Here is a 23,359-nt window from a genome sequence, read left to right on the forward strand (position 1 = left end):
AAAGAACTTCCTTTTGTTAGTTTTAAACTTACTACCTACTAGTTTCATTTTGTAAGCCCTAGTTTTTGTGAGATAGTAAATAATAAACCCCTATTTACTCTCTCTTCACCATTTAGTATTTTGTAAACCCTTATCATGTAATTCCCCCCCTTCCCCTCTTTCCCAAGAATCTCTTTTCTAAACTGAATACACCTAGCCTCTTTAGTGTCTCTTCAAATAGAATCCGTTCCATACCATTAATCATCCTTTTTGCCCTTCTCTGGACCTTCTCTAGTTCTTCTATTTCATTTTTGAGGTGTGGGGAGCAGAACTGGGCAGACTATTCAAAGTATGGACGCACCACAGATTTATAAAGGGGCATGATGATACTTACCATCATAGGCAGGAGAAAAAATTATTTGGGGGGGGCTGAGCATGCGCTTGCATGCATACAAGTGCCCCCCTCGCCCCCCCCAATCAGGTAAGTCTGTGGCAGTAGGGACAGCCCCTGCCCCTACCCCACTCCCTCCTTCACTGCGGGGGCCTTGATTGCCCCCCCCCGGCGCTTCACAGAATAGACTGATATTTTCCTGCCATGCTGGGCAGCCAGTGATCCACACACTGGGCTGCGATCCTAGTTGCATGCACACCCCTCCCCACCCCTGCTACAGCCACCCAGAGTTCGTGGCTGCGCTGCTTTGTGACCCTACCCACTGCCCTGCGTTTGTGGGGGCTAATCCCCCTTAGCCCTAGCCTTGCCTATGCTTTCCATCCACCTCAGACTGGTCAGGACAGTAACAGGTCTGCTTCAGATTGAACAGCAAACATCCAGGAGCCATCCCAACCCAGTACCAGTCAGACAGCTCTCTCCTTTAGTACCACAACAATATTTCCAATGACTTAAAGCATACAAGCTTTACCCAACAAATTGCCTGACAGTGCTCTTGATCTCTCCTCTCTTTTCTCATAATAACACTATCGTTTTTGAGGCCTTTATTTTTTTGTACTGAAGATCCTTAGTTAATTATAGGGTATTTGGAGGTGCTTTGTAGCTTGGGGTATACAGAAGGAGCTGAAGTGAATGTAATTGAGAACTCTTTTAGACTTATCTATTACATGGCTGCCTGTACACAGGAGCTGCTAGTAAATGTGTTGTAGGCCCAGGCTCTCTGATTTAAGCTACACTTTAAACTGACTACAGGTGACTTTAGCAATGTGCATTGCTGTCCCCTAACAAATGAACTGAGAACCCCTAAACTCACAAAGGCCAGCCAGCAGCAGTCAGACAAGAATGAAATTCAATCACCACTGACATAGGGTGCTTGTGAATCTGTGACCAAGAGGTGAAAGGCGTTGTATCCCCCATGTATATCCACTGAGCTGTCTTCCTTCTTTCTGAGACAGCATTTAATGGAAGCAATAAGAAGTGACAAGCTCATAAGAGGAAAAGAGAAGCATGTGAGCTCACAGTAGCAATGCCCGTTTTCTGGTTGTGACCCACGCCTCCATCCACAGCCCGGACAATGAGTATGTACTCTGATTTGGCCTCCCGGTCCAGCAGAGAGGTTGTGGTGATTTCACCTGCAAAAATGGAAAAGGGGAGAGATAAGAGATTACATGTGCTAATAGTGCAACCAAAGTTCAGGAGGAGCAGGGTGGTACATGCTAGTGTGTATGAGTGTACATAACTTCCAATGAATGTGAAAGGGTGAAAAATTGTATTCTAGAGACATGAGCATGGTTTCACAGATAATCTGAGAAGTGCAGATCTGGCATAAGTGATATCATTCTATGACTGGATTTCTACGAGACAACTCTTAATTTTCTAAGGCAGCCTTTGGAAACCTTCTGAGAGTCTGCTGCATACCCTGAGAGCATGCAAGGAGACTGGTATTCTCTTGCCTCCTGGATATAGTCAAATATTTCTAGCAAGTGCTGTATTCTAAGGGAGGAGGAGGGGGCATTAGAGTACACAGTCATGTCCCTGACTCCAGGTGACAGAGCTGTCAATATGTGTAATTAGCAATAATATTCTACTCAAGAACTACTTTGATGACGACCAGGGCCCTCATGCAGTAACCTTGGGGAGGACCAGATTACCAATACATAACTTTCTATAGTGGCACTTCCTTTCATGGAGCACTTGCTCAAACTATTCCACTCTGCACCAAGCTTGTTTATCTGTTCACTGAAATTGTGGGGTGAGGACAGACAGTCAGGGTTTGTGAATCCACTTTAGTCTTGTCTGGAGTGTTTTCTGGTTCTATTCAGGCTCAGCTTTGCTGAGTTCAGCATGCACATGTCTTAACCTAGGATGTTCTAGTAATTGGATCTTCAGGTAATCTATGATATTGCTGCAATGTTACCTGGCTTGAGCTCAGTGATTTTGCAGCCTTGAGATGACATCATTGTGTCTTCATGAGCATAGAGGAAAAAAAAATTGGGTATCCAAAATTCTGATTTTCCCAAGAGATAAGTAGCTAAGCTTTGGTGTGATCTGGACAGAAACTTTCACCATATGGGAAGCTCACAATATGGCCACTGCTGTTATCACTTCTTTACCCATCTGAGATGGCTACATGATACTGACTGAATCTCCTTCCTTCCCAATCCCATTGCTTTTCCTGCAGTTCATTCCAAGCGATGAAAGGAGATCAGCATTAAGGATTGTTCTCCCCTATAGAGGAACTTTAATGTGAGGGGCTGTCCAGGGCAGAACTGGAGAGGGGAAATTAATCTGGATGAGAGAAATGAAAAAGTTTAAAGGTCCTCTCTTAAAATATGCTTCCAAAGTTTTGTGGCATCAATTAATTCGCTGGCTGAAAAAATTAATCAGGAAAAAAGTTTTAAATATGAACACGTCGTAATGATGGATCACTCCTCCTGTCCACAAAATTACATCCAATTAAGCACACCTTTACAGATCAGGTTTGGCTAATTTAAATCAAGAACTCCTGCAGAAAGTACTTACTCCTGAAAGGCATTGAGCAGGCAGACACAGCTCTGCAGTATCATTTTTCTCCTCCCTTTCTTTTCATGTCCTTATAAATCATTCTATACTACAGGGTAACTTCATTTGAGGAAGGGCTGTGGGTGAAAGCAGGTCTGAGATCACAATGCCTACTCAGAGGTTTTTTCAGAGGTTTTTAGTATAACACTGCCAGGACAATGTCAGCTTACAACAACAGAGGGAACTTCTTCTTAATGGTATACATTTATGTCATCGATGGTACCCAAAGTAGCCCTCTCCTTCCTTGTCCTAGACTCTAATTATTTAAAAGTGCAAGCATTAAAGATCCATTTTGTCTTTGGGCCTTTGTTTCACTGGTTACGATTCCCTCAGTCCTTAGGAAAAAAAAGACTGGATCTGGGCACCAGACAGAAGAGGTACTAGTGGCTTTAGCTTGGGGACTAGGCATTCTTGGTAGCTCCTTAGGCTGTGCTTCTCTTACGAAGTACATATTAGGCAACACAAGAAGAGAGATAGAGAAATAGGAGAGCAGTGGAGGGAGATAATGACAAGGAAAAAAAGATGGAAGGAAGAAAAAGATGTTAAAGGTGTAGACCATGAGAAAGTTGTTGGAAGGAGGAAGACAGGTGAAGAGAGGCAGAAAAAGAAAGATTGTGTGGGTAAGTTCACCTGAGCGAGCATTGATCCGGAAGTGAGAAGAACCTTCGAGCGAGTAGATAATTGACTCCTGACCGTATTCTCTGGATCGGTCCAAATCAGTGGCATTTAAGAATAGCACTGTGGCTCCTTGGAAGAGAACAGAAACGGGGAATGAAAGATGCAAGTTCATTAGCACACTGACCTGGTGAAGGGGCCAGAAAGCAAAGCATCCACAGAACACCTGAGGCAGTTACTTCATGGTCATAGCAAACCACAAAGCACTGTGACATCTACTCCCAGTCTGTCTATGAGGTCTAACTCTTCCCTCACACTAACTGCTCTGTCCTTCTGAGCTGCCTTGTCGTATTATTGGCAGCTCTAACACCCAATTCAAGCTTGTCACTGTATCCAGGAATCCCAAGGTGAAGACTTAATCACTTGCCAGCTCTTCGAGAGAGCATACAAGCCCACAGGGATTTTAAATGTTGTGTGTTAATGTTAATCCAAAGGAAGTAAGGCTATGTGAGCCACCTCTGGCTGGACATGTAATCGCTAACATCCACAAGCTCAGTCATGACCAGCAAACAGTTCATGATGGGTTTGCTACTTACATGCCACAGGGGAGAGCTGACAAGGATAAACTCTTTAACAAAATGGTTTTTAACTTTGAGGGGATTTAAGTGTCATGTTAAGGGCCTTTTGGTTGCATAGCTGGAAGGAATCAAGGATGCTGTTGCTTTCACAAGTTGCTTTCTCTGCAAGACAAGGGCATGAACTGTATGGGAAAGGGAGTGGAGGGGGAGGGAGGAGGAAGGACATGAGTTCCCAGTTCCTTTTAGAAGAGACATGTTTGCATTTTTGCCACAGGTTTTCTCTAGCTCTGGGGTTTTCACTGTATAAACTCAATTCAAATACCTGCTTGGCTTTTATATTTATCAGGACAGATAGGAACTGAGCAAGCCTTGCTAATATACAGGTACAGCATGCAGAGACATGTCAAGTGCAGGTGCTTTCAGAGTTCTTTGTGCTAGCGCTACCATACAAGGTGGAGAAATAAGAAATAATTCTTCAGCTGGCGCTCCTTAGAGAGGTGGGGTGCGGTGGGGGACAGGGCAATATGCCAGCACTTCTGAGTATCCGAGAGGGAGTATATCTGGACAGGCCCCCCACTTCCCTATAGGTACTGACCAACCTTTGGAGAATGGCACTGGGAGGAATGAAAACAACTCCTTTCCTTAGCAATTCATGGAAACAACTCCTTTCCTTAGCAATGTAGCTATCCATGTAATTTGCCCCCAAGTTAGTGTTTCTGGAGTTACTAGGTGCCTGTATATGTGCGGGGACGGTGCTCTGATACACTGTAATTGCGGTGCGATGGAGCAGACTAGATTAATCAAGTCTGCTGGAGTGTACTAATTAGAATGTCCCAGCAACCTCTGCGTCTTGTGCATTCAGCACCCCTGTGCTTCAAAATGGTGGCAGGGGCACTTTAAGTGAAGCTCATTTGACATTGGAGTTGCTTTAATTAAAGTGCTCCTGCTGTCACTGAAGTGCAGGAAGCCGAATACACGAGACACTGTGGGTACTTTAATTAGAGCGGCTTGTAGAGTTGCTTTAATTAAAGCACCCCCACCCCCACAGCATGTGTAAAGACACCCATTATGCGTGCCCATACCAAAGCTTGGCACACTGCTATGGATCAGCACAGCTCAAGGGATACCCCTGCCCCATCCCATCCCTTATGACAACGTAGCTCAAGGAGCTTTCACTCAATCTCACATATACGAAAGAGCCTCATCTGCCACCTGAAGATTTTAAAAAGCACTCAGTGCTGGCCTGACCTTGCTTCTAATGAATTAATTCCTATTGGAGTTCACCCTTGACTCCAGTGGGAACAGAGTTAGGCCAGGACTCCTGTAAATGCCTTCGTGGACATGCTCTGTAGGAGTCAGATGTAATGCATGCATTTGTTTACAGAAGTTGCAGCAGGACTCATCTTCTGGCATCTGGATGTTGAGCAACTTTCACTAAGATCCTGTGCAACACACTGTTTCATCCTATGCATCTCACCACCAAGGATGTGAGCCTGTCTGTATGCTAGCTACCAAACCTGGCTCTGTAGCTGAAGCTGTGGAGACTTAATTCTTTTAGTTCTAGAGATACCTGGTTCAATTTCCACAGTTGGCTGAGATAGAGGCTGTCACATATACACGTGGTAACCTATTCACTGGAGTCAGGACCAGTTTCCTATTGTTAATTTATGTGCAATCCCAGATATCAACCCAAGCAGGCAAAGAGACTGCCTTCTATTGTGTCTTGCAGAGTAATGGTTGGGATCTGCTGGATGAGAAAAAGATTCTCAGAACCAAGGGCCTCTCCAGAGAATACCCTTCCTCCAACACAACCCCCATCCCTGTCTATGAACTATTACAGAATTACTTATGTGCACCTTAGGTGTCCCAAGCTGTTACAATTGTACACATTGAGTAGTGTGACACAGGAACGCAGGCAGCTTACGTATATGCATTGTGTGTTAATGTGTCATGTATGCATTGAAATTGAAATAACTGCTCATTAGGAAGCAGGTTCCTTCTCTGCAAGGAACAGAATTTGTTTCTTACAAGATCCTGGAGCTTTCTGTCAGGTTTTTAAGCTCTTTTGGAATCTAGGCCCATCTCCACACTGGCTCAGCCAATTGCCATATAAAAACACAACTACATCAAGGCCAGGAAGGTAACCCATAGGACAACCACAGGAACATACTCCCCATACCTGCCATAATGTCCTCCATGACAGTGATGGTGTACGATGGCTTGCTGAATGTGGGTGGATTGTCATTTTCATCCTACAGTGAAAAGAAAAGGAAAAAGCCAACAAAAAACCAGCAAAATTGATTCTTCATGCCCTTCTGAAGGGAGCACCACTATTGTTTGCAGCACAAGGAGGAAAAAGATAATTCTGTGGCTAAGGGCACATGTGGTGCCCATTCTAACCACTTTGGGACCCGTGCAGCATGTGGCATGCATTCTAGACTGGTGGAGGTGGGCGCTGTTTGCAGTGCAGAACCTGGACCAGCCAGAACAGGTTGTGGTGCAGAGTGGCTGGGGTGGGTGTAGTGTGTAATGCTGCTCCCATACAGGCTGAAAGAGGTGCCAGTGCCTCCTGGCCTGTCTGGGATCATGCTGCACGTGGTGTCCACTCCACCCAGTCTCAGGGTAGGGAGGGATGAGGCCTGTCGTGTCCCAGAGCAGCTGGGGGTGGGGAGGAATGGCACAACATGTGTGTGAGCCTGGGCCTGTCAGTGCATGTAAATCAACTCAGATCCAGGGCCAGCATGGGAGGCCAGATCACAGGGCTTCCTGGATTTAGGTAGCAGACAAAGACCAGGGAGATCTGTGCACTGACTTCTCTGGCAGTTTTGATCAAATTATGGCACTCGCAGTACCCTGGTTTCTTCATCTACAAAACAGTGGCTATATTATCCCTCCAACAAGGTGTTGTAATGCTTAATTAACTACAATAGGAAAGCAGTTTGGAGATGAACAGAGCTATGCAAATGTCCAGCACAATTACCTGCTAACTGTCTAGAGGATGTGCACACACTGAGGAAGAAGATTCACTATTTTGTACATTTCTGTTCATTCCATTGCTGCCAATACCCACATAAGGAGTTAGAAAGCAAAGAGTTCAGTTCTCCCCTGATCCTAAACTAGACTTAGAACAAGAGTGAGGGATGGTGCAGGCAGAAGCAGATTAATGTGGCTCCCTGATTCTGCATCAGTCTCAGGCCTTATGTCAGTGGAGCAGAAAACACTGGCACAGTACAACATGGTTCCATCATGCTCCCTGCCCCCATGGAAGGGATGAGGAATGCAGATCTAGGAAAGGAATCAGCTCCAGCAGCTTTAAGTCAGCAGGGAGTTCATCTCCACTGGGCAGAATTCTCTGCTTACCCCTTTGGGCCCAAATTTGGTCAATAGGAGCCACTTAAGTGTGGAGTGCCAGAGGCAGAAATGAGAATTGGGCCAAAAGTATCTTTCCTATTGACTCCTTTCACCACTCATATCCCACAAGGACACATATTTCAAACAGAAGAGAAGACAGCATGGGCTCTGGATGCACGTCAGTGAAGATGTTAGCAGGAATGCCATCATTAAGTGCCTCAGCAGAGCTCCTGAGATTCTAGAAAAGTAGTGCTTTTTTCTCATTTCCTAACTGACCCCACTTCTGAGCTTTGGGAAGGGATGGAATGGGAGACTGACACACAGAATCCCAAAAGGATGCCACACCCAATTTAAGCATTTCCAATTAAACCTTGGGCTGCAAACTGATTTCTCTCTTCTACTCCCTGTGGCATCTTGTGAGTTTCTCCACCTCTACTATACAGTGTGAGAAGGGAAAGAAACTTCCCCAAAGGAATACAAGCTCAATCCTCTTCTCCTCCTTAAGAATAGCACACCAAGATTTTATCATTTAGAACAGGGATGGGCAAAATGCAGCCCACGGGCTGGATGCAGCCCACCAGGTCATTCTGTCTGGCCCATGGGGCCCCTAAAAAATTTAGAAAATTAATATTTATTTGCCCCTGGCTGCCTGTCATGTGGCCTTCAATGGCTTGCCAAAACTCAGTAAGTGGACCTCCACCTGAAATAATTGCCCACCCCTGATTTAGGATCTCACTGGTTAATGGAAGGTGATTTTGGGGGGTCTTGTTATCTCTTAATCTTTACAAAACAAGCTTAGCTGACTCTCAGTTACACAACAAAGGTAGTAGTCATGACTCTCTCCCCGCACCTCCAAAACACCTTTATTTTTCCTAAAGGAATGTTAGTGCAGGTGAAAGCCAACAGTTTATGAAGACTGTAAATCTTACCTCCACGGGACAGTACAATTTTCCCCACCTAATAAGTGTGTGTCTATCTGGTTTTAGAGAGATGACCTGCAAGAGTGAGAACAGAGCACTGTCTCCAAAAGGGTTCTTCAGTATCTGTGCTGAGGTCACGCATCTACTAGCGAGGAAAAATTGCTGAATCATTTTTCAATGGCTGTCAGGTATCAGATTCTTTCTGTAATGCCCATCTTATACCAGACAACGCACAACACAAAGGTGGCGAGCCTGGAGACCAGCCACAGTACCCAGCTACTTTAAAATAGTTTAGGCCACAATTTCACAAGTGGTCAATGATTTTGAGTGCCCAGCTTGAGAGGAAGTTCAGCCTAGTTTTCAGAGGTGCTGAGAAGCCACAGCTCCTATTGGAATAGTGAATGGTTAGAGTTTCTGAAAACTGGACAAGGTAACCACAGCACAAGATCTCTCAAAAATGGAGGAATTTAAAACCTATTGGGTACTTTGGAAAATATTGGCCTGAATGTGTGGATGCTTTTACATGTGCTCCAACATGTTCCGATTAGATTAATCAGATTAATCAAGTCAGCAGGAGCATTCTAATCAGAACCCTCTGGTGTGCTGCAGTGTTTTGTGTATTCAGCATCCTGCATTTCAAAATGGTGATGGGGGTGCTTTTAACTAATGTTCACAATGGATTTTAATTTAAATCTTGAAATCTCATTTCGGGGTAGAAGGCCATTTTGTATATGAATCCCTAGCACACTGCAGTGAAAGAACATTTTCCAAGGGCTGGAATTTAAAGGAGAATACATTCCCAAAGGCTTACTCTCCCACTAGAGAGAGCAATATTTCTAAAACTGTATGCTCAGTAGTGCACTACTGATAGCAGGGATGTTGGAAAGTCTACGAGTGTGGCAGTGATGTTATAAATGTACATTAAGAGCGCTGTCCCTACTATCACATACAGAAAAACGACAAATTTCAGTCCCTCCCACTCGTTTTGCAAACCAGCAGCCTTGACAATGGTGAAAGTAATCTCACAAATAGCTAAAAATATTACTGCCTCTGTGTGGCGGCGAGGCACCACCACAGGCTCCCGAAGGGGAAGGAGCCGGAGAAGGAGGGTGCGGGCCAGCAGCTTGCTGGGCGTGCTGCAGCTCTGGTGCAGGAAGGGAGTGACACAGCCTGTGCGGCTCCCACAGGCAACACCAGGGAGATCTTAAGCCCCTGCCGGAGGCAAAGCAGGGACATCCTCGGCGGAAGCGGAGGCCAAGGAGGCTGGGGAGTCCCTTGCAGACAGCAGGAGGGAGGAAGCATTTGAGCCCCCTGCAGGAGGCAGGGGTAGAGGAGGCAGCTCTGCAGCCCTCTCCTCCACAGGGGAATATATTTTTTTAATTAAGATAAACTCTGAGAAGGGGGAAAAAGCCACCACAACCAAGAAGGCAGGCCCTGGGCCACCCTACAGGGCCGAAGATCATTATTGATAGACAGCCACCCGGTTGGTGAGTGGACGGGGTGTAGGGGAGGCGGAGCCCCATGGAACATCGCACCAAACAACCGTAGGTACTGCTGGCCGTTGGGAGAGCCCCCCGGGAAGATCTCCACTGGGAAAAACCCCCTCTCCTAGTTGTTTTTTCATCAAAGTCATGGCAGGAGAGTCAAGGGGAGGGGCTACACCCCGACAGGCCAGGCAGCATGAAGGGTGCAAAACGCCACACTCTGGCAATGGGATTCATACCCAGACTACTCAGATTGCTCTGCAGAAACCCTTTGTGCCCTTGCATACCATTGTTGGACTTAAATTCAGATGAACTCCTAGACTTGTATTGAACCCAAACACTTGGACTGAGCTTGGGGACATGTGTCTCTCTCATGCTGGGACTGCTGAGAAGTGGCTTCATCCCTGGTACAGGTTAGAACAGCCATGAGGTCTGCTCAAGCTGATCCTTGGGCTGTTGGTGCATTGCAGAAAAGCTGGGATACAGACACCAAAACCCAATACCCACATGAGTTTAAGTTCCTCTGGAGCTATGTTGAGTCTATTGTACCAGATCTGCATCTACAAAAAAAGGCTCACTACTCTAGGCATACTTGAGTGGGGGGACCTTGCTGTACAGCACCTGTGTGCTGGCACAAAAAGACTACCTTGCACTGATGATTTTCTTTTCATTGTCTGTGGAAAGTCCATTCTCTCTGCTACCATGCTTTACTCCATTCCTGGGCCCAATTCATTGGTCTGTAAGAGTTTTGCTTAATGCAGGGACTATGGCAGGGGAGGAGGTGGAAGGTGACTTCATACCACCCTTGTGATTCCTTATCTTCTTAACTATTCAGGGACTAGTTAGACACTATCCAGTTTGATTTAGAGTCTTCTCAGCCACAAGACACTGATGAATGAAGCTCATGATTCACATGTGACATCAGAAGATGCAATGAGGGGAAGTTTTCTGACACAGCACAGCCTACTGTCAGCTTGAAAGCAACTTTGAATTCCAGGGTCCATCTATATTACAGAGTCTCTGCTATGAGCCTGACACAGCAGAGCCTGACTGGAGACTTGGCATCTGCCTTTGGAAGGAGTAAGCTGCCTAGGTGTGTTAATTCCCTCCCCACCGCCCCAACTCTCCTAGCCAGCACAGTGATCCTTACAAAGTTATATAGTACAGACTAACCTCCAGTTTCTGTCTGAACACCCTGAACTAATAACAAAATCCTTCTAGACATTTTCATAAGAAATTTTCTTCTTCTCTCTTGATGCTTAGAAAGTGATTTTGTTCTTAAGTAAGAGTGATCCTGGGCTGACAAAGCAGTGAAACATAAATCATACAAAGTACGAGCAACCATAACCAGGGAGATAAGATTAAAAAAAGAGACGAACAAAGTTTGTGTCCCTCCTGTCCATCTGCAGTTATTTTAGGTGATGCATATAGAGATCTCAGTTACAGACAGAAGCGTGGTTTTCATTTTGACAAGGTCTCTTTAAGCATGTCTGCTAAAGCCTACTTCTATCCTGGTGAACTAGGTCAAAAACACTTCTTTAAATATTCTTACCAATGGAAGAAGAATCAGCTTAAAGCTCCAGGCAGGGGAACTTAAATGCTGTTCAAATAACAATGAGGATCTGCCTTAAACTGACCCCACCATATAATGTAATCAAACCCACCACACAATGTGCGGAGTTAAGAATGAAATGATCAGAAAACTAAAACACCCCATTGGACTTAAACATTTCCTTGGGATTCCACATATAAAGGATGAGCTGACTAGAGACCACTAATAGGTCTGCAGCCAGAATTAATATTTTTGCCATTGAACTTGATATATTAGGCAAATTTCATGTACCACTGATGTCCACCTCACTGTAATTAAAGTGCCATCTTCTACTACCTTTGCCAAAAGCAGGTGGTCTGTTATCAGTCTATGCTCTGCTTTTCACATCCTCTATCTCACTATGTAACAAACCTTAATGAGGAAATCCCTCCTTCCTCTACTGCTGCATTATATTCTCAGTCTCTGGAGAACACAGCTATTGGCTGGATCATCCTGGAAAGCTGAGGGAAACCCCTGCACTGACTGCAGTTCAGTTTTTTACGATAAGAAATCCACAGTAACCTTCTATGGTGAGGGGGAGGGAAGGTGTCTGGACATGCACCATGAAAGTAGTTTTTAAAAAAAATTAAGGAGAAAGGAGCACACAGGAAAATTATTCCATCATTTTCCTCCAGAAGGTGCCTTCCACCGTTCCCCAAATCAGATGGTATTGGCTACTATCAAATATGGGATACTGAATTAGAGGGACCTCCACGCTGATCCAGTCTGGCAGTTCCTACATTCCTATAGGACAAATCCTTTACCCAGCAGAGTAGAAAAAGGGTCTTACTTTCTGTCCAGCAGCAACAACTCCTCCAGCCTCAATGGCTTCAGAAACAAAATTTAGCCTCTTTCCTCCCATCTCCTCTGTTATATCTCTCTTTCTTAAACTACGCCCCAGGCACTACACAGTAACATCCTCTCATGTGGGAGGATTGGTCAATCACTAACACTCAAAGGAAGTGAATGAACTTCTTTTATTGTATACTTAAATATAGCTAAAGTTACTGGCTCAATGCGCAAAACAGTATCGAGAATGTCAGTGACAGAGCACCAGGCAGAAACGTATTAGTGGTGGTATTTCCTGGGATCCAAGCATCACACTCACTATTAGTTCTAGTTCAGCAGCTCATTCTACAAAAGCTTATTGTCCCCTAATGGGAAATCTACACAGAGAGTTTGACTTCTTTATTAAAAACCAACAAGCAAAGGATGAAAAGAAATCAGCTCCTTCCACACTCACCCCTTCTCTTGTTCTGCCTTACTTATTTTTTTCCCCTTAAGTGCCATTGTGAGTCACTTTATCATCATGATTTTTTTTCCGTCAAGAGAAAATCCCTTTTGGTAGAAAGTAGCGAAAGTGACAGCTACTTAAAAACCACAGTGTACAAAATCAACCAGAAGGAGATGACCTTTTCAAGTGCGGTCTTTAGACAGATGTGATTACACTGTCTAAGGAACAGCATAGGGAAGAAGTATTTAGCTACCATTAAATTCCCTTCTCGTTCTGTCCGATTCTCCCCTACAATATCTGAAGACCGTGTGTGGGAGAGCGGTGGGAAAAAAAAAAATCACTCATTTCTTACAACAGGAAGAATTTCCTTCATCCTCAGGTTAGAAAACTGATGCCATATACAAGCAAGATCAGACTGGACCCGATCAGATCAAGTTGCAACGAGATTGAAGGGTTATCAAGTGAACAGACTCCATTGCTGATACCTTCCTGAAGCTTTTGTCAAATCACAATAGGCTGCAAACTGACAATCTGATCTAATCCTCTTGAGCAACATTTTAACTCCCCCACCAACACACCCTATCCCTGATAAGAACACATATATAAGGATGCAAAAGAAAAGGAAAGCACCCAGTAGAACCCAGTACTCATCCAGCTGAATCAGGTAGTACTGGAAAAATAAACACCTGATTGGTGATTGATTCACTGCCTAATAATTTCAGAAGCTGGAAGTGCTAATGTGCAGTTGATAGTCATGTCAGACTCTGTGATATTTGGTTTCAAGCACCTTTAGATCTTCAGAGATTGGGGGAAAAGAGAAAAGAACAGATCCTCTTAATCCTTTTGAACTTGGCAAAGCTAGAAAGTAATGAAGTCATTCTCCTGTCAGGCTTCTGCTCTCTTCCCTCCACAAGCCACTACTTTGCAGGCAAGTGATTGGAGGAGACACAGAATGAGAAAACAGTGAACTCCTGTGTTGTTACTAACATGATCTATTTTGGGTAAATCAATTGACACTGCACTCTGCTAAATCTGCCCCTTCTGTTCCTTTCTAACATGTATGCCAATGGCAATAATCATTGGAAGAGTTGCCATTGGACTATAGATGCTGAGGCAAGAATCTTTTCATGAAGAGACTACTGTGGAAGGAACCATACCAAGAGAGAGGTGTAGTGTAGTAGTGTGAGGACTGATTCTGAACCACAATGCGTCTTCTAAACCTATGCAATCACAGACTCCTTCTGTTGCCTTCAGCAAATTACTTACCCTCTGTGCCTCAGTTTTTGCACTGGTAAAATGAAGCTCATAACTATTCTTTGCTCATAAGAGTCTACTCTATAGAATATGTCTTGTAATGATGAATCCTTATTATTAATTTTTATATCCTTGATCACTCCCCACTATTCTGTTCCTCATTCTCTGTAAGCTCAAGATACTTAAAAGTATGATGGCCATGCCTGGGTTTTAGCAGAATTTGAGCTCATCATACACAGATCAGGGAAAGCAGTAAGAGGAAGACCAGGGAAAGTGTGGGTCCTTTACTGAATGCAGGAAGCAAACTAGTGACAGATGATTTGGAAAAGGCTGAAGTACTCAATGCCTTTTTTTCCCTCAGCCTTCACAGGCAAGATCAGCTCCCAGACTACCATACTTGGCAGCACAGTTTGGGGAGAAGGTGAGCAGACAACAGCAGTTAAAGAACAGGTTACAGACTATTCAGAAAAGCTGGATGCATACAAGTCCATGGGAACGGATCTGATGCACCTGAGAGTGCTGAGGATGTTGGCTAATGCGACTGCAGAGCTGCTAGCCATTATCTTTGAAAACTTGTGGTGATTAGGAGAAGTCCCAGATGACTGGAAAAGGGAAAATATAGTGCCCATCTCTAAGAAAGGGAAGAAGGAGGGTCCAGAGAACCACAAAGTGGTCAGCTTCACCTCAGTCCCTGGAAAAATCATGGAGCAGGTCCTCAAGAAAACCAATTCTAAGTATTTGGAGAAGAAAAATGTTATTAGGAACAGTCAACCTGGATTCACCAAGGGGAAGTCATGCCTGACCAACCTAATTGCCTTCTATGATGAGATGACTAGCCCTGTGGATGCAAGGAGAGCAGTGGACCTTGACTTTAGTGATAGGGTCTCCCACAACATTGTTGCAAGCAAGCTAAGTAACTATGGGGTGCATCAGTGGTTGTCAACTGGGGGTACACGTACCCCTAGGAATATTAAATAGGTTGTAGGGGTTATGCAGCCTGCTTCATGCCACCAGGCCCAGGCTGGGGCCAGGGCCCATGGGAAGGTGGGTAGGGACAAAGTGTGCACCAGGGTGAGGTGGCGGTGTCTCTCTTGGCACATTCCATGCTTTGCCTCTTACCTGGGGGGTGCAGAGGGGTGTGCTGGGTGCCACCAGCCCCACATGGCACATCGTGGTGCATCCCTTTCCCCATTCACTCTCCTGATCGGCAGCCAGGCTGCTACCCTCAGCCAATAGCTGACAGCAAGGAAGGGCTGAGGCCACCCTCTTACCACAGAGCTGCGAGGGACTGAATGGTGTGGGGGGAAAAGTGCAGGGTGGGAGTGCGTTCTGTGTCCACCCCCGGTGGCGTGTGACTGGCTGGGTGCGAGGTGCATCAACAGCCCGTGGAACCACATGCACGGCTGGCCATGGGAAAGTGGTGCAGGGCAAGGCGTGTGGCCCAGGGGGGCAGTGGCAATGGCAGCCGCTGCATGTGAACAGCGCGCCCCCCACCCGGGCTGGCCAGGTGGTGCCTACAGAGGTGTGGTGCCACTGCCCTTGCCCCCCTTACAGGTGTTAATCCTGGGAGCACTGTGGTGGGTGGGTTGGTGGCCACATGTCCCCTAACAGATGTGACAAGGCACGATTCAGCTCTGTTTGATGTGTGCAGCCAGCCACGCCTGGGGCAGGCAGGGGCACTGCAGCATTATTACCCCAGCAAGCAACAGCTGCAGATGGTTTCCCTCATGCCATGAAGAGCCCATTTGGCAGCCCTGTGCTGAGGGGGCTCTTTGTGCTCCTGCCACAGGGGCATGGGTGGCACATTAAAAACACGAAAAAAATATAAAGGGGTATATGAGCTGAACAGAAGGGGTACACTTGTTTAAAAAGGTTGAAAACCCCTGGGGTGGATGAATGGACTGACTGTATGATGGATAGAAAACTTTGAATCATCAGGTTCAAAGGGTAGTAATGAATGGCTCAATATTTAGGTGGCAGCCAGTATCAAATGGAGTGCCCCAGGGGTTTGTCCTGGGACCAGTTTTGTTCAATATCGTCATCAACAACCTAGAAGACGGGATGGAGTGCACCCTCAGCCAGTTTGTAGATGACATCTAGCTGTGGGGAACAGTAGATACAATAAAGGGTATGGCTAGGATTCAGAGAGACCTATAAATGCAAAGTCCCACATTTAGGATGGAACAATCCCATGCACCGTACAGGTTCAGGACTGACTCACTAAGCAGCAGCTTTGCAGAAAAGGACCTATGGGTTACAGTGGACAATAAGGCAAATATGAACCAACAGTGTGCCCTTACTGCAAAGAAGGCTAATATCATACTGGACTGCATTAGTAGGAGCAGTGCCAGCAGACCAAGGGAAGTGATTATTCCTTTCTTTTCAGCACTGATGAGGACACATTTGGAGTACTGTGTCTAGTTTTGGCTTCCCCCTACTACAGAAAGGATGTAGACAAATTGGAAAGAGTCCAGAGGAGGGCAATGAAAATTAGGGGGGTAGGTCACATGACTTGAGGAGAGCCTGAGAGAACTGGGTTTATTTAGTCTGGAGAAAAGAAGACTAAGGGGGAATTTAATAGTAGTCTTCAACTACCTGAAGGATTCATAGATTTCATAGACATTAGGACTGGAAGGGACCTCGGAAGATCATTGAGTCCAGCCCCCTGCCCAAAGGGCAGGAAGTCAGCTGGGGTCATAGGATCCCAGCAAGATAAGCATCCAGTTTGCTCTTGAAGGTGTTCAATGTAGGCGCTTGAACCACCTCCGGTGGCAGGCTGTTCCAGACCTTGGGGGCTCGGACAGTAAAGAAATTCTTCCTTATGTCCAGCCTGAAACGGTCTTGTAGTAGTTTATGACCATTTGACCTAGTCGTCATCCCTTGGGGCACTCTGGTGAAAAAACGTTCCCCCAGATACTGGTGGTCACCCCTGATAAACTTATAGGTGGCCATCAGATCACCCCTAAGCCTGAGCTTTTCCAGGCTAAAGATCCCCAGGGCTCTCAGCCTGTCACCGTAGGGTCTGCTTCCCTGACCTCTGATCATGCGTGTGGCTCTTCTCTGGACTCTCTCAAGCTTCTCCATATCCTTTTTGAATTGTGGAGCCCAAAACTGGATGCAGTACTCCAACTGCGGCCTCACTAAGGCTGAGTACAAGGGGAAAATGACGTCCCGGGATTTGCTTGAGAAGCATCTATGGATGCGAGCCAGCGTTTTGGTCGCTTTACTAGCCGCAGCATCGCACTGCAGGCTCATGTTCATCTTGTGGTCAATGATGACCCCCAAGTCTCTTTCTTCCATAGTGCTAGCCAACATAACACTGCTGAGCCTATAAGGATGCTGCGGGTTTTTCTTCTCAAGGTGGAACCTTGCATTTATCGGTGTTGAACACCATCAGATTCTCGTCCGCCCACTTGCTGAGCCTGTCCAGGTCAGCCTGGATCACCCGCCTGTCTTCTGGTGTGGATGCTTTGCCCCAAAGTTTGGTGTCATCGGCGAACTTGGCCAGTCCGCTTCTGACTCCAGTGTCCACATCATTAATGAAGATGTTGAACAGTATGGGTCCAAGGACAGAGACTTGGGGGACCCCACTGGTCACAGGACACCATGATGAGTGACTTCCATCAATTACTACCCTCTGGGTCCGACCCCAGAGCCAATTTTCCAGCCAGTGGATCGTGGAGGACCCAAGGCGACAATTGGCCAGTTTCTCCAAGAGGTGATCATGGGAAACCAGATCGAAGGCTTTTTTGAAGTCAAGATATATGACATCAATCTCTTCTCCCTTGTCCAGGTGATAGGTCACCTGGTCGTAGAAGGAAATGAGATTGGTCAAGCAAGACCTACCCGCAAAAAACCCGTGCTGGCTATCCCTTAAGATGTTGGTGTTGGCCAGTCCATTAAGGATGGCCTCTTTAATAAACTTTTCTAAGATCTTCCCCGGGATAGAAGTCAGGCTAATGGGCCTATAGTTAGCCGGATCCACTTTCCTCCCTTTCTTGAAGATAGGCACCACGTTGGCCTTCTTCCAGTCTTCGGGCACTACACCAGAGCGCCAAGAGTTTTCAAAGATCCGTGCTAGAGGCTGGGCTATGATGCTTGCCAGCTCCTTGAGTACCCCGGGGTGAAGATTGTCAGGGCCAGCTGACTTGAAGGTATCCAGCTTCTCAAGATGTTCCTTCACGAAGTCAGCATTAATGGAGGGCAGGGGATCACCCTCACCCGGACTTCCCTGTCCTGTAGCGGGCACGGGCGTCCCATGGGACTGATGAAAGACCGACGCAAAGTACCTATTTAATAGGTTGGCTTTTTCCTGGGCGTCAGTTGTCAGTTGCCCCATCTGGTTCAGCAGGGGTCCAATGTTGCCCCTGCTTTTCCTCCAGCTCCCCACATATCTGAAAAAGGACTTTTTATTGTCCTTGATGCTCAAAGCTAGTTGGAGTTCAGTTGCAGCCTTGGCTTTCCTGGTCTGCTCCCTACAGGACTGGACCAGTGCAGAATAATCCTCCTTGGAGGTGACTCCCATCCTCCATCCTTTGTAGGCCTTTCTTTTTAGCCTCAGGAGGTCTGCTAGGTCCCTGGAGAGCCAGTGAGGCTGCTGTGCCCTCTTGCTGTCTTTCCTCCAAGATGGAATAGACTTAGCTTGTGCATTGAGGATTGCTCCCTTGAGGAGCATCCACTCTTCTTGAACTCCCCTCTCCCCGTGGTCATGGTCCCTTAGGGCCTCACTGACAAGCATCCTGAGCTCGTCAAAGTCGGCTTTCCTGAAGTCAAGGACTTCCATGTTGCTGACTGACTTGCCAGCTTTTTGGCGGATGGTGAAGGTGATCAGCTCATGGTCGCTGTCACCCAGCTTCCCATCGATCACTAGGTCGCCGACTAGGTCATCCCCAGTAGCCAGTACCAGGTTGAGCAGCGCTTTGCCTCTTGTTGGCCCATAGACTTCTTGAGTCAGGTAGAGGTCATCCACGCATGAGAGGAAGCTTTGTGACCGCTCAGATTTTGCTGAGCGATCCTCCCATGAGATGTCTGGGTAATTGAAGTCACCCATGACAACCATGGTCCTGGAGCATGCGGCCTCAGCCAGTTCCTGGGCAAACTCCTGGTCAAGCTCAGGACTTTGGGTGGGCGGTCTGTAGTAGACTCCCAACATTGTGTCCCCTGTGCCGTGTTCCCCACAGATTTTAACCCAGAGGGTCTCCAGCCATCTACCCTGGCCGCCAATATCAGCTTGCAGGGACGTGTAGCTTTCCTTAACATAGAGAGCTACACCCCCGCCCCTTTTCTCTACGCGATCCCTCCTGTACAGGGTATAGCCATCTATACACATGGTCCAGTCATGGGTGGAGTCCCACCAGGTCTCCGTTATCCCTATGACATCATAATTATTTGCACTGAGCAGGAGGATGAGCTCCTCCTGCTTATTCCCCAAGCTCCTGGCATTAGTGTACAGGCAGGCAAGTGCCCCCTGGGGGGCTCTTTCCTTACCCACAGATTTTACCAGGGCTAGGGGAGGGGTGGGCTCCCTTAAGTGCCTTGACCTGCTGGCTTTGCAAGGATTGCTTAGCAGGCCAGCAGTGGTGGTAGTCCCCCCCGTCCCCCAGCAGGCTTAGTTTAAAGCCTGGTGGAGCAGGTCAGCCAGTCTGGCTGAGAAGAGCCTCCTCCCTAGGGGAGAGAGGTGGAGGCCATCTCTTCCCAGCAGCTCGCTGCCTCTCTTGCCAAAGAACGGGCTGTGGTCATGAAAGCCAAAGCCTTCCCGACGACACCAGCGCCACAGTCTTTGGTTGACCACGTGGATCCTCCTCTCCCCCCTCGGCCCATAGCCTGAGACTGGGAGGATCGACGAGAACACCACCTGTGCCCCCAGACCCTTGGATGGTTCCAAAGAGGATGGAGCTAGACTGTTCTCAGTGGTGGCAGGTAACAACAAGGGGCAATGGTCTCAAGTTGCAGTAAGGGAAATTTAGGTTAGACAGAGGGAAAAAAACTCTCTCACAAGGAGGGTAGTAAAGTACTGGAACAACCTACCTAGAGAGGTTCTGGAATCACCATCCTTGGAGGTTTTTAAGACGCAGTTAACCAAAGCCTTGGCTGGGATGATACAGTTGAGGATGGTCCTAGTTTGAGCAGGGGGTTGTACTAGATGACCTCCTAAGGTCCCCTCCAAATCTTATTTTCTATGATTGTATAAAAGAAAGAGGTGAACAGGGTTTGGATCTTGGTTAAGTTGTTGCTGTCTGACTGCTCACATGAGCTACGTCTGTCTGCTGAATCACCCTGTCAGTCACTTGGGCATATCTAATATTAAAGCTATTGTCATATTTCAGTTCTTTCTTCAAAACTACCCTAACATGTTGTTCAGTATCTTGAAGACCCTAAAGCTAAGGGATTCCAAAGTACCTAGAAGAGCTAGGCCCTCAAGCTGACCATAAGTCAGATGCCTTCTGTAATTTCAACCCTGAAACTACTAAATTAATGTTTGAAAGCAAAATCTTTATCTTGGCAAGTACTTTTTCACCATGTTTGTGTCTCACACTAAAAACAGTTTGTGAGCTCTTTCCACTAAGGCTGTATGTAGACGAAACAAGAGGCATGTGCACGACAGTTTAAAGTGGGCTAAGTACTTTTGCACTGCTTTAATGGTGTCGGTGTTTGCACACCTCAGCGGTGTATTGTGCATTCATTCCAGCTGCTGTAGGAGATTCAGGGGTGTAATGAGCCTTAAATGACTTGGGGCACAGCAAACCTCCAAGTTTTAGTTTGCTGCCCCTACAGCCGTAGAGCGATGCACCAGGCCCCGTGCAGCTTCACGGCTCTGCAGGAAGCCCTGCAGGCAGCCTGGCCACAGCCCGGGAAAGCAGCCTCTGCCCAAGAACAGCAGAAAGCCTGATCACCCCACCCTACCCCTGAAGCCTGCCTGCCTGCCTGAGCTATGCGGGGGCCCAGTGCTTCCCTTCGTGGCTGCAGTGCCTCCCAGGACTGCCCGAGCCAGGTGCCTGTGGGTGGGTACTGCCTGGGGGAGGGCATCCCTGCCACTGAGGGAAGCACCAACCCCACCGTGGCGCAGGGACTGCTCTGCCTGCGGGCAACCCGCCCTCCCCTTCCCCCCCAGAGAGGCACGTAAGTCAGCGGGGTGTGTGAATGACATGGGGGTTTAATCAGCCCTACATTGAAGTGGCATTTTTTAAAACCCACTGCTTCAATTTAGGGTCCCTGTTTCATTTACACACACCCTATAAGAGCCATTTGCTAGCTGGTACCTATGGGCACCTCTGGTAAGGCTGCTTCTCAGCTAGAAACTAAAAGGATGGTGTGGATATATTTCATGAAAGAAAAAGAACATACTTGAAAAGGAAAGGAATGACATTTTGTAAAGTTATTTCTAACAGGGAATTTTTCAAAAATGGAGAGAAAAGTCAACACATGAGTATACTTATTAATACAGACAAATACACAATATTAGATGTACAAAATATACTGTGTTATGCTGGTGCTGGGTGATCTTGCTGCAGTAACACAGGGGAAGCATCATGTGATTATATCAGGGAACTGCAAGACAGGATTTCCAAGTTCTTCCCCTGACCTGATGCATGGTCCTGGGTAAGTCATGTAACTTTTCTGAGCCTCAGTTTAGATATCTGAACCATGGACAGAATCAAACTTACCTACCTCACAGGGATTATAAAACCCTTTATGATCCTTGGATGAAGGTCCTGGGTAAGTACAAAGCATTACCTCTTCAAATGAACACTGGCATCAAGCAGGAAGACATGCTTGTTTAGCACTACCAGTGCTGCTCACTCTGGGTATGTCACGCTAAAAACTTCTGCTCTTGGTGGAATGATGGTGCCCTGTAGGGAGGTTATAGTGGACATGTTCCTTATACTTACGAACACTTCAATGGTGACAGGAACTGTGCTGTTGAGTGGTGGGTTGCCAGCATCCTTGGCCATCACAGTTAGGTAAATAACTCCATTGGAGACTTGCTCATAATCCAGGGGATGTGTCACACTTATCACTGAAACGGAATAGTTTTGGGTTAAATGCAATTAATACTAGCTAACTGACTAACTAATCTATACACTTGTTGAACAGTATCTGAGCTACTCCATCTAGCACTCAAATTCTGGCCATTTGGGCCTTGTCTATCCTTTTCCCCCCACCCCGCTCACTGAAGTATCAGCGCTGGTGCTATCCCTGGTTTGGATGAGGTTAAAATGCAAGCTCCTACTGCAGTGGCTCCAGTGCAGAAAACCACAGCTTTTCCAAGGTAAGTGTGCTATTAGTTGAGCCACCTAAACATTAGTCAACGTTAGTCACCCAGTGGAACAATGTCCATCTACTCTCTGCCAGAATGAGTTGAACAGGGGAACAACAGAGACTCCCATTCCTCTTACAGGCTAGCAACTGCAATTCCTGGCAGACCAGCACTGACTATGGTCAGGATTTTCTAATGTGATGTGTGATTTAGGGCATCTCTATTTCTTCCCCAAATTTGAGGGAACCAGATTTGCAGATGGCAGATGATCAGTTTTTGAAAATGAGGCCCTTGCAAAGGTGTCATTTGGGCACCTGTAAACTGACAAACCTGAAATCACTACTCACTTTAAAAAACCTTGGCCTCCTCTGGATAGCACGAATCAGAAGCATAGCATGCTACATGTCTCCTTCCACAGAGAGCCAATGTTTACAATTATAATCTATGCCCAAGCAGAAACGAAGTCTAACTGAATCATCCCTTTCCTTCTGAGTAGCAGCAATCCCTTCTCCCACTCAGTCTCTTGTTTGTCCTCCTCATGGGACACCCTGCCAGTACCTCAGCAGTGCTCACCTCCATAACCTTCATAGATGCTAATGTCAAAGTAGCTCCGGAATTCAGAAGCAGACACAATGCTGTAAGTGATCTGGTTATTTGGTGGAGAATCTTCATCAGTTGCCTGAATTAAAGCAGAAGAAAGCCCTGGAATCACCACACCAATGAATGAATCATGTCTGAGAAAAAGTGCTGTCTAAGAAGAAGAAACAATGAAGCAAACACTTTTAGAAAGAGGGCAAGGAGGAGGAAGAAAGAGCTGCAGGGAAGGGACAGCGGGTACAAAGGTGGTAAAGTAAGAGTCATCTATAAATGGATTTTCCTTATCTGTTTCCCCAGTTTCTATACTGTATACTACCTTCCTTTCCCCCCCAAAATGGATATAATTAATTCTAAGTAGTGCCTGTGGTATCCCTTATTTTGTAGTGAACAGAGAGAATCAGTTTCCACCTTAATTGTTCACTTGCTGGTTTCTTCTGGGCTACATATTTTAGCTTCAGGTTTAGGTCAAACCTCCTCTTTTTCCTCCAC

The 23,359-nt window shown here is 46.5% G+C and overlaps 1 protein-coding gene across 2 annotated transcripts in view; it reads right to left on the bottom strand.

Annotated features, from left to right (window-relative positions):
* CDH23 (cadherin related 23) overlaps positions 1–23,359 on the bottom strand; it is a 565,943-nt gene that overhangs the window by 161,953 nt on the left and 380,631 nt on the right. For both annotated transcript variants that reach the window (XM_059729899.1, XM_059729898.1), the window contains exons 16-20: positions 22,847–22,952; positions 21,906–22,033; positions 6,362–6,434; positions 3,620–3,736; positions 1,448–1,560 (exon numbers count right to left, since the gene is read on the bottom strand). In XM_059729899.1, coding sequence (XP_059585882.1) covers positions 1,448–1,560; positions 3,620–3,736; positions 6,362–6,434; positions 21,906–22,033; positions 22,847–22,952 — 537 coding nt within the window. The remainder of the gene's footprint in view (positions 1–1,447; positions 1,561–3,619; positions 3,737–6,361; positions 6,435–21,905; positions 22,034–22,846; positions 22,953–23,359) is intronic.

This window comes from Alligator mississippiensis, chromosome 6 (genome assembly GCF_030867095.1).
Source record: "Alligator mississippiensis isolate rAllMis1 chromosome 6, rAllMis1, whole genome shotgun sequence".
NCBI lineage: Eukaryota > Metazoa > Chordata > Crocodylia > Alligatoridae > Alligator > Alligator mississippiensis.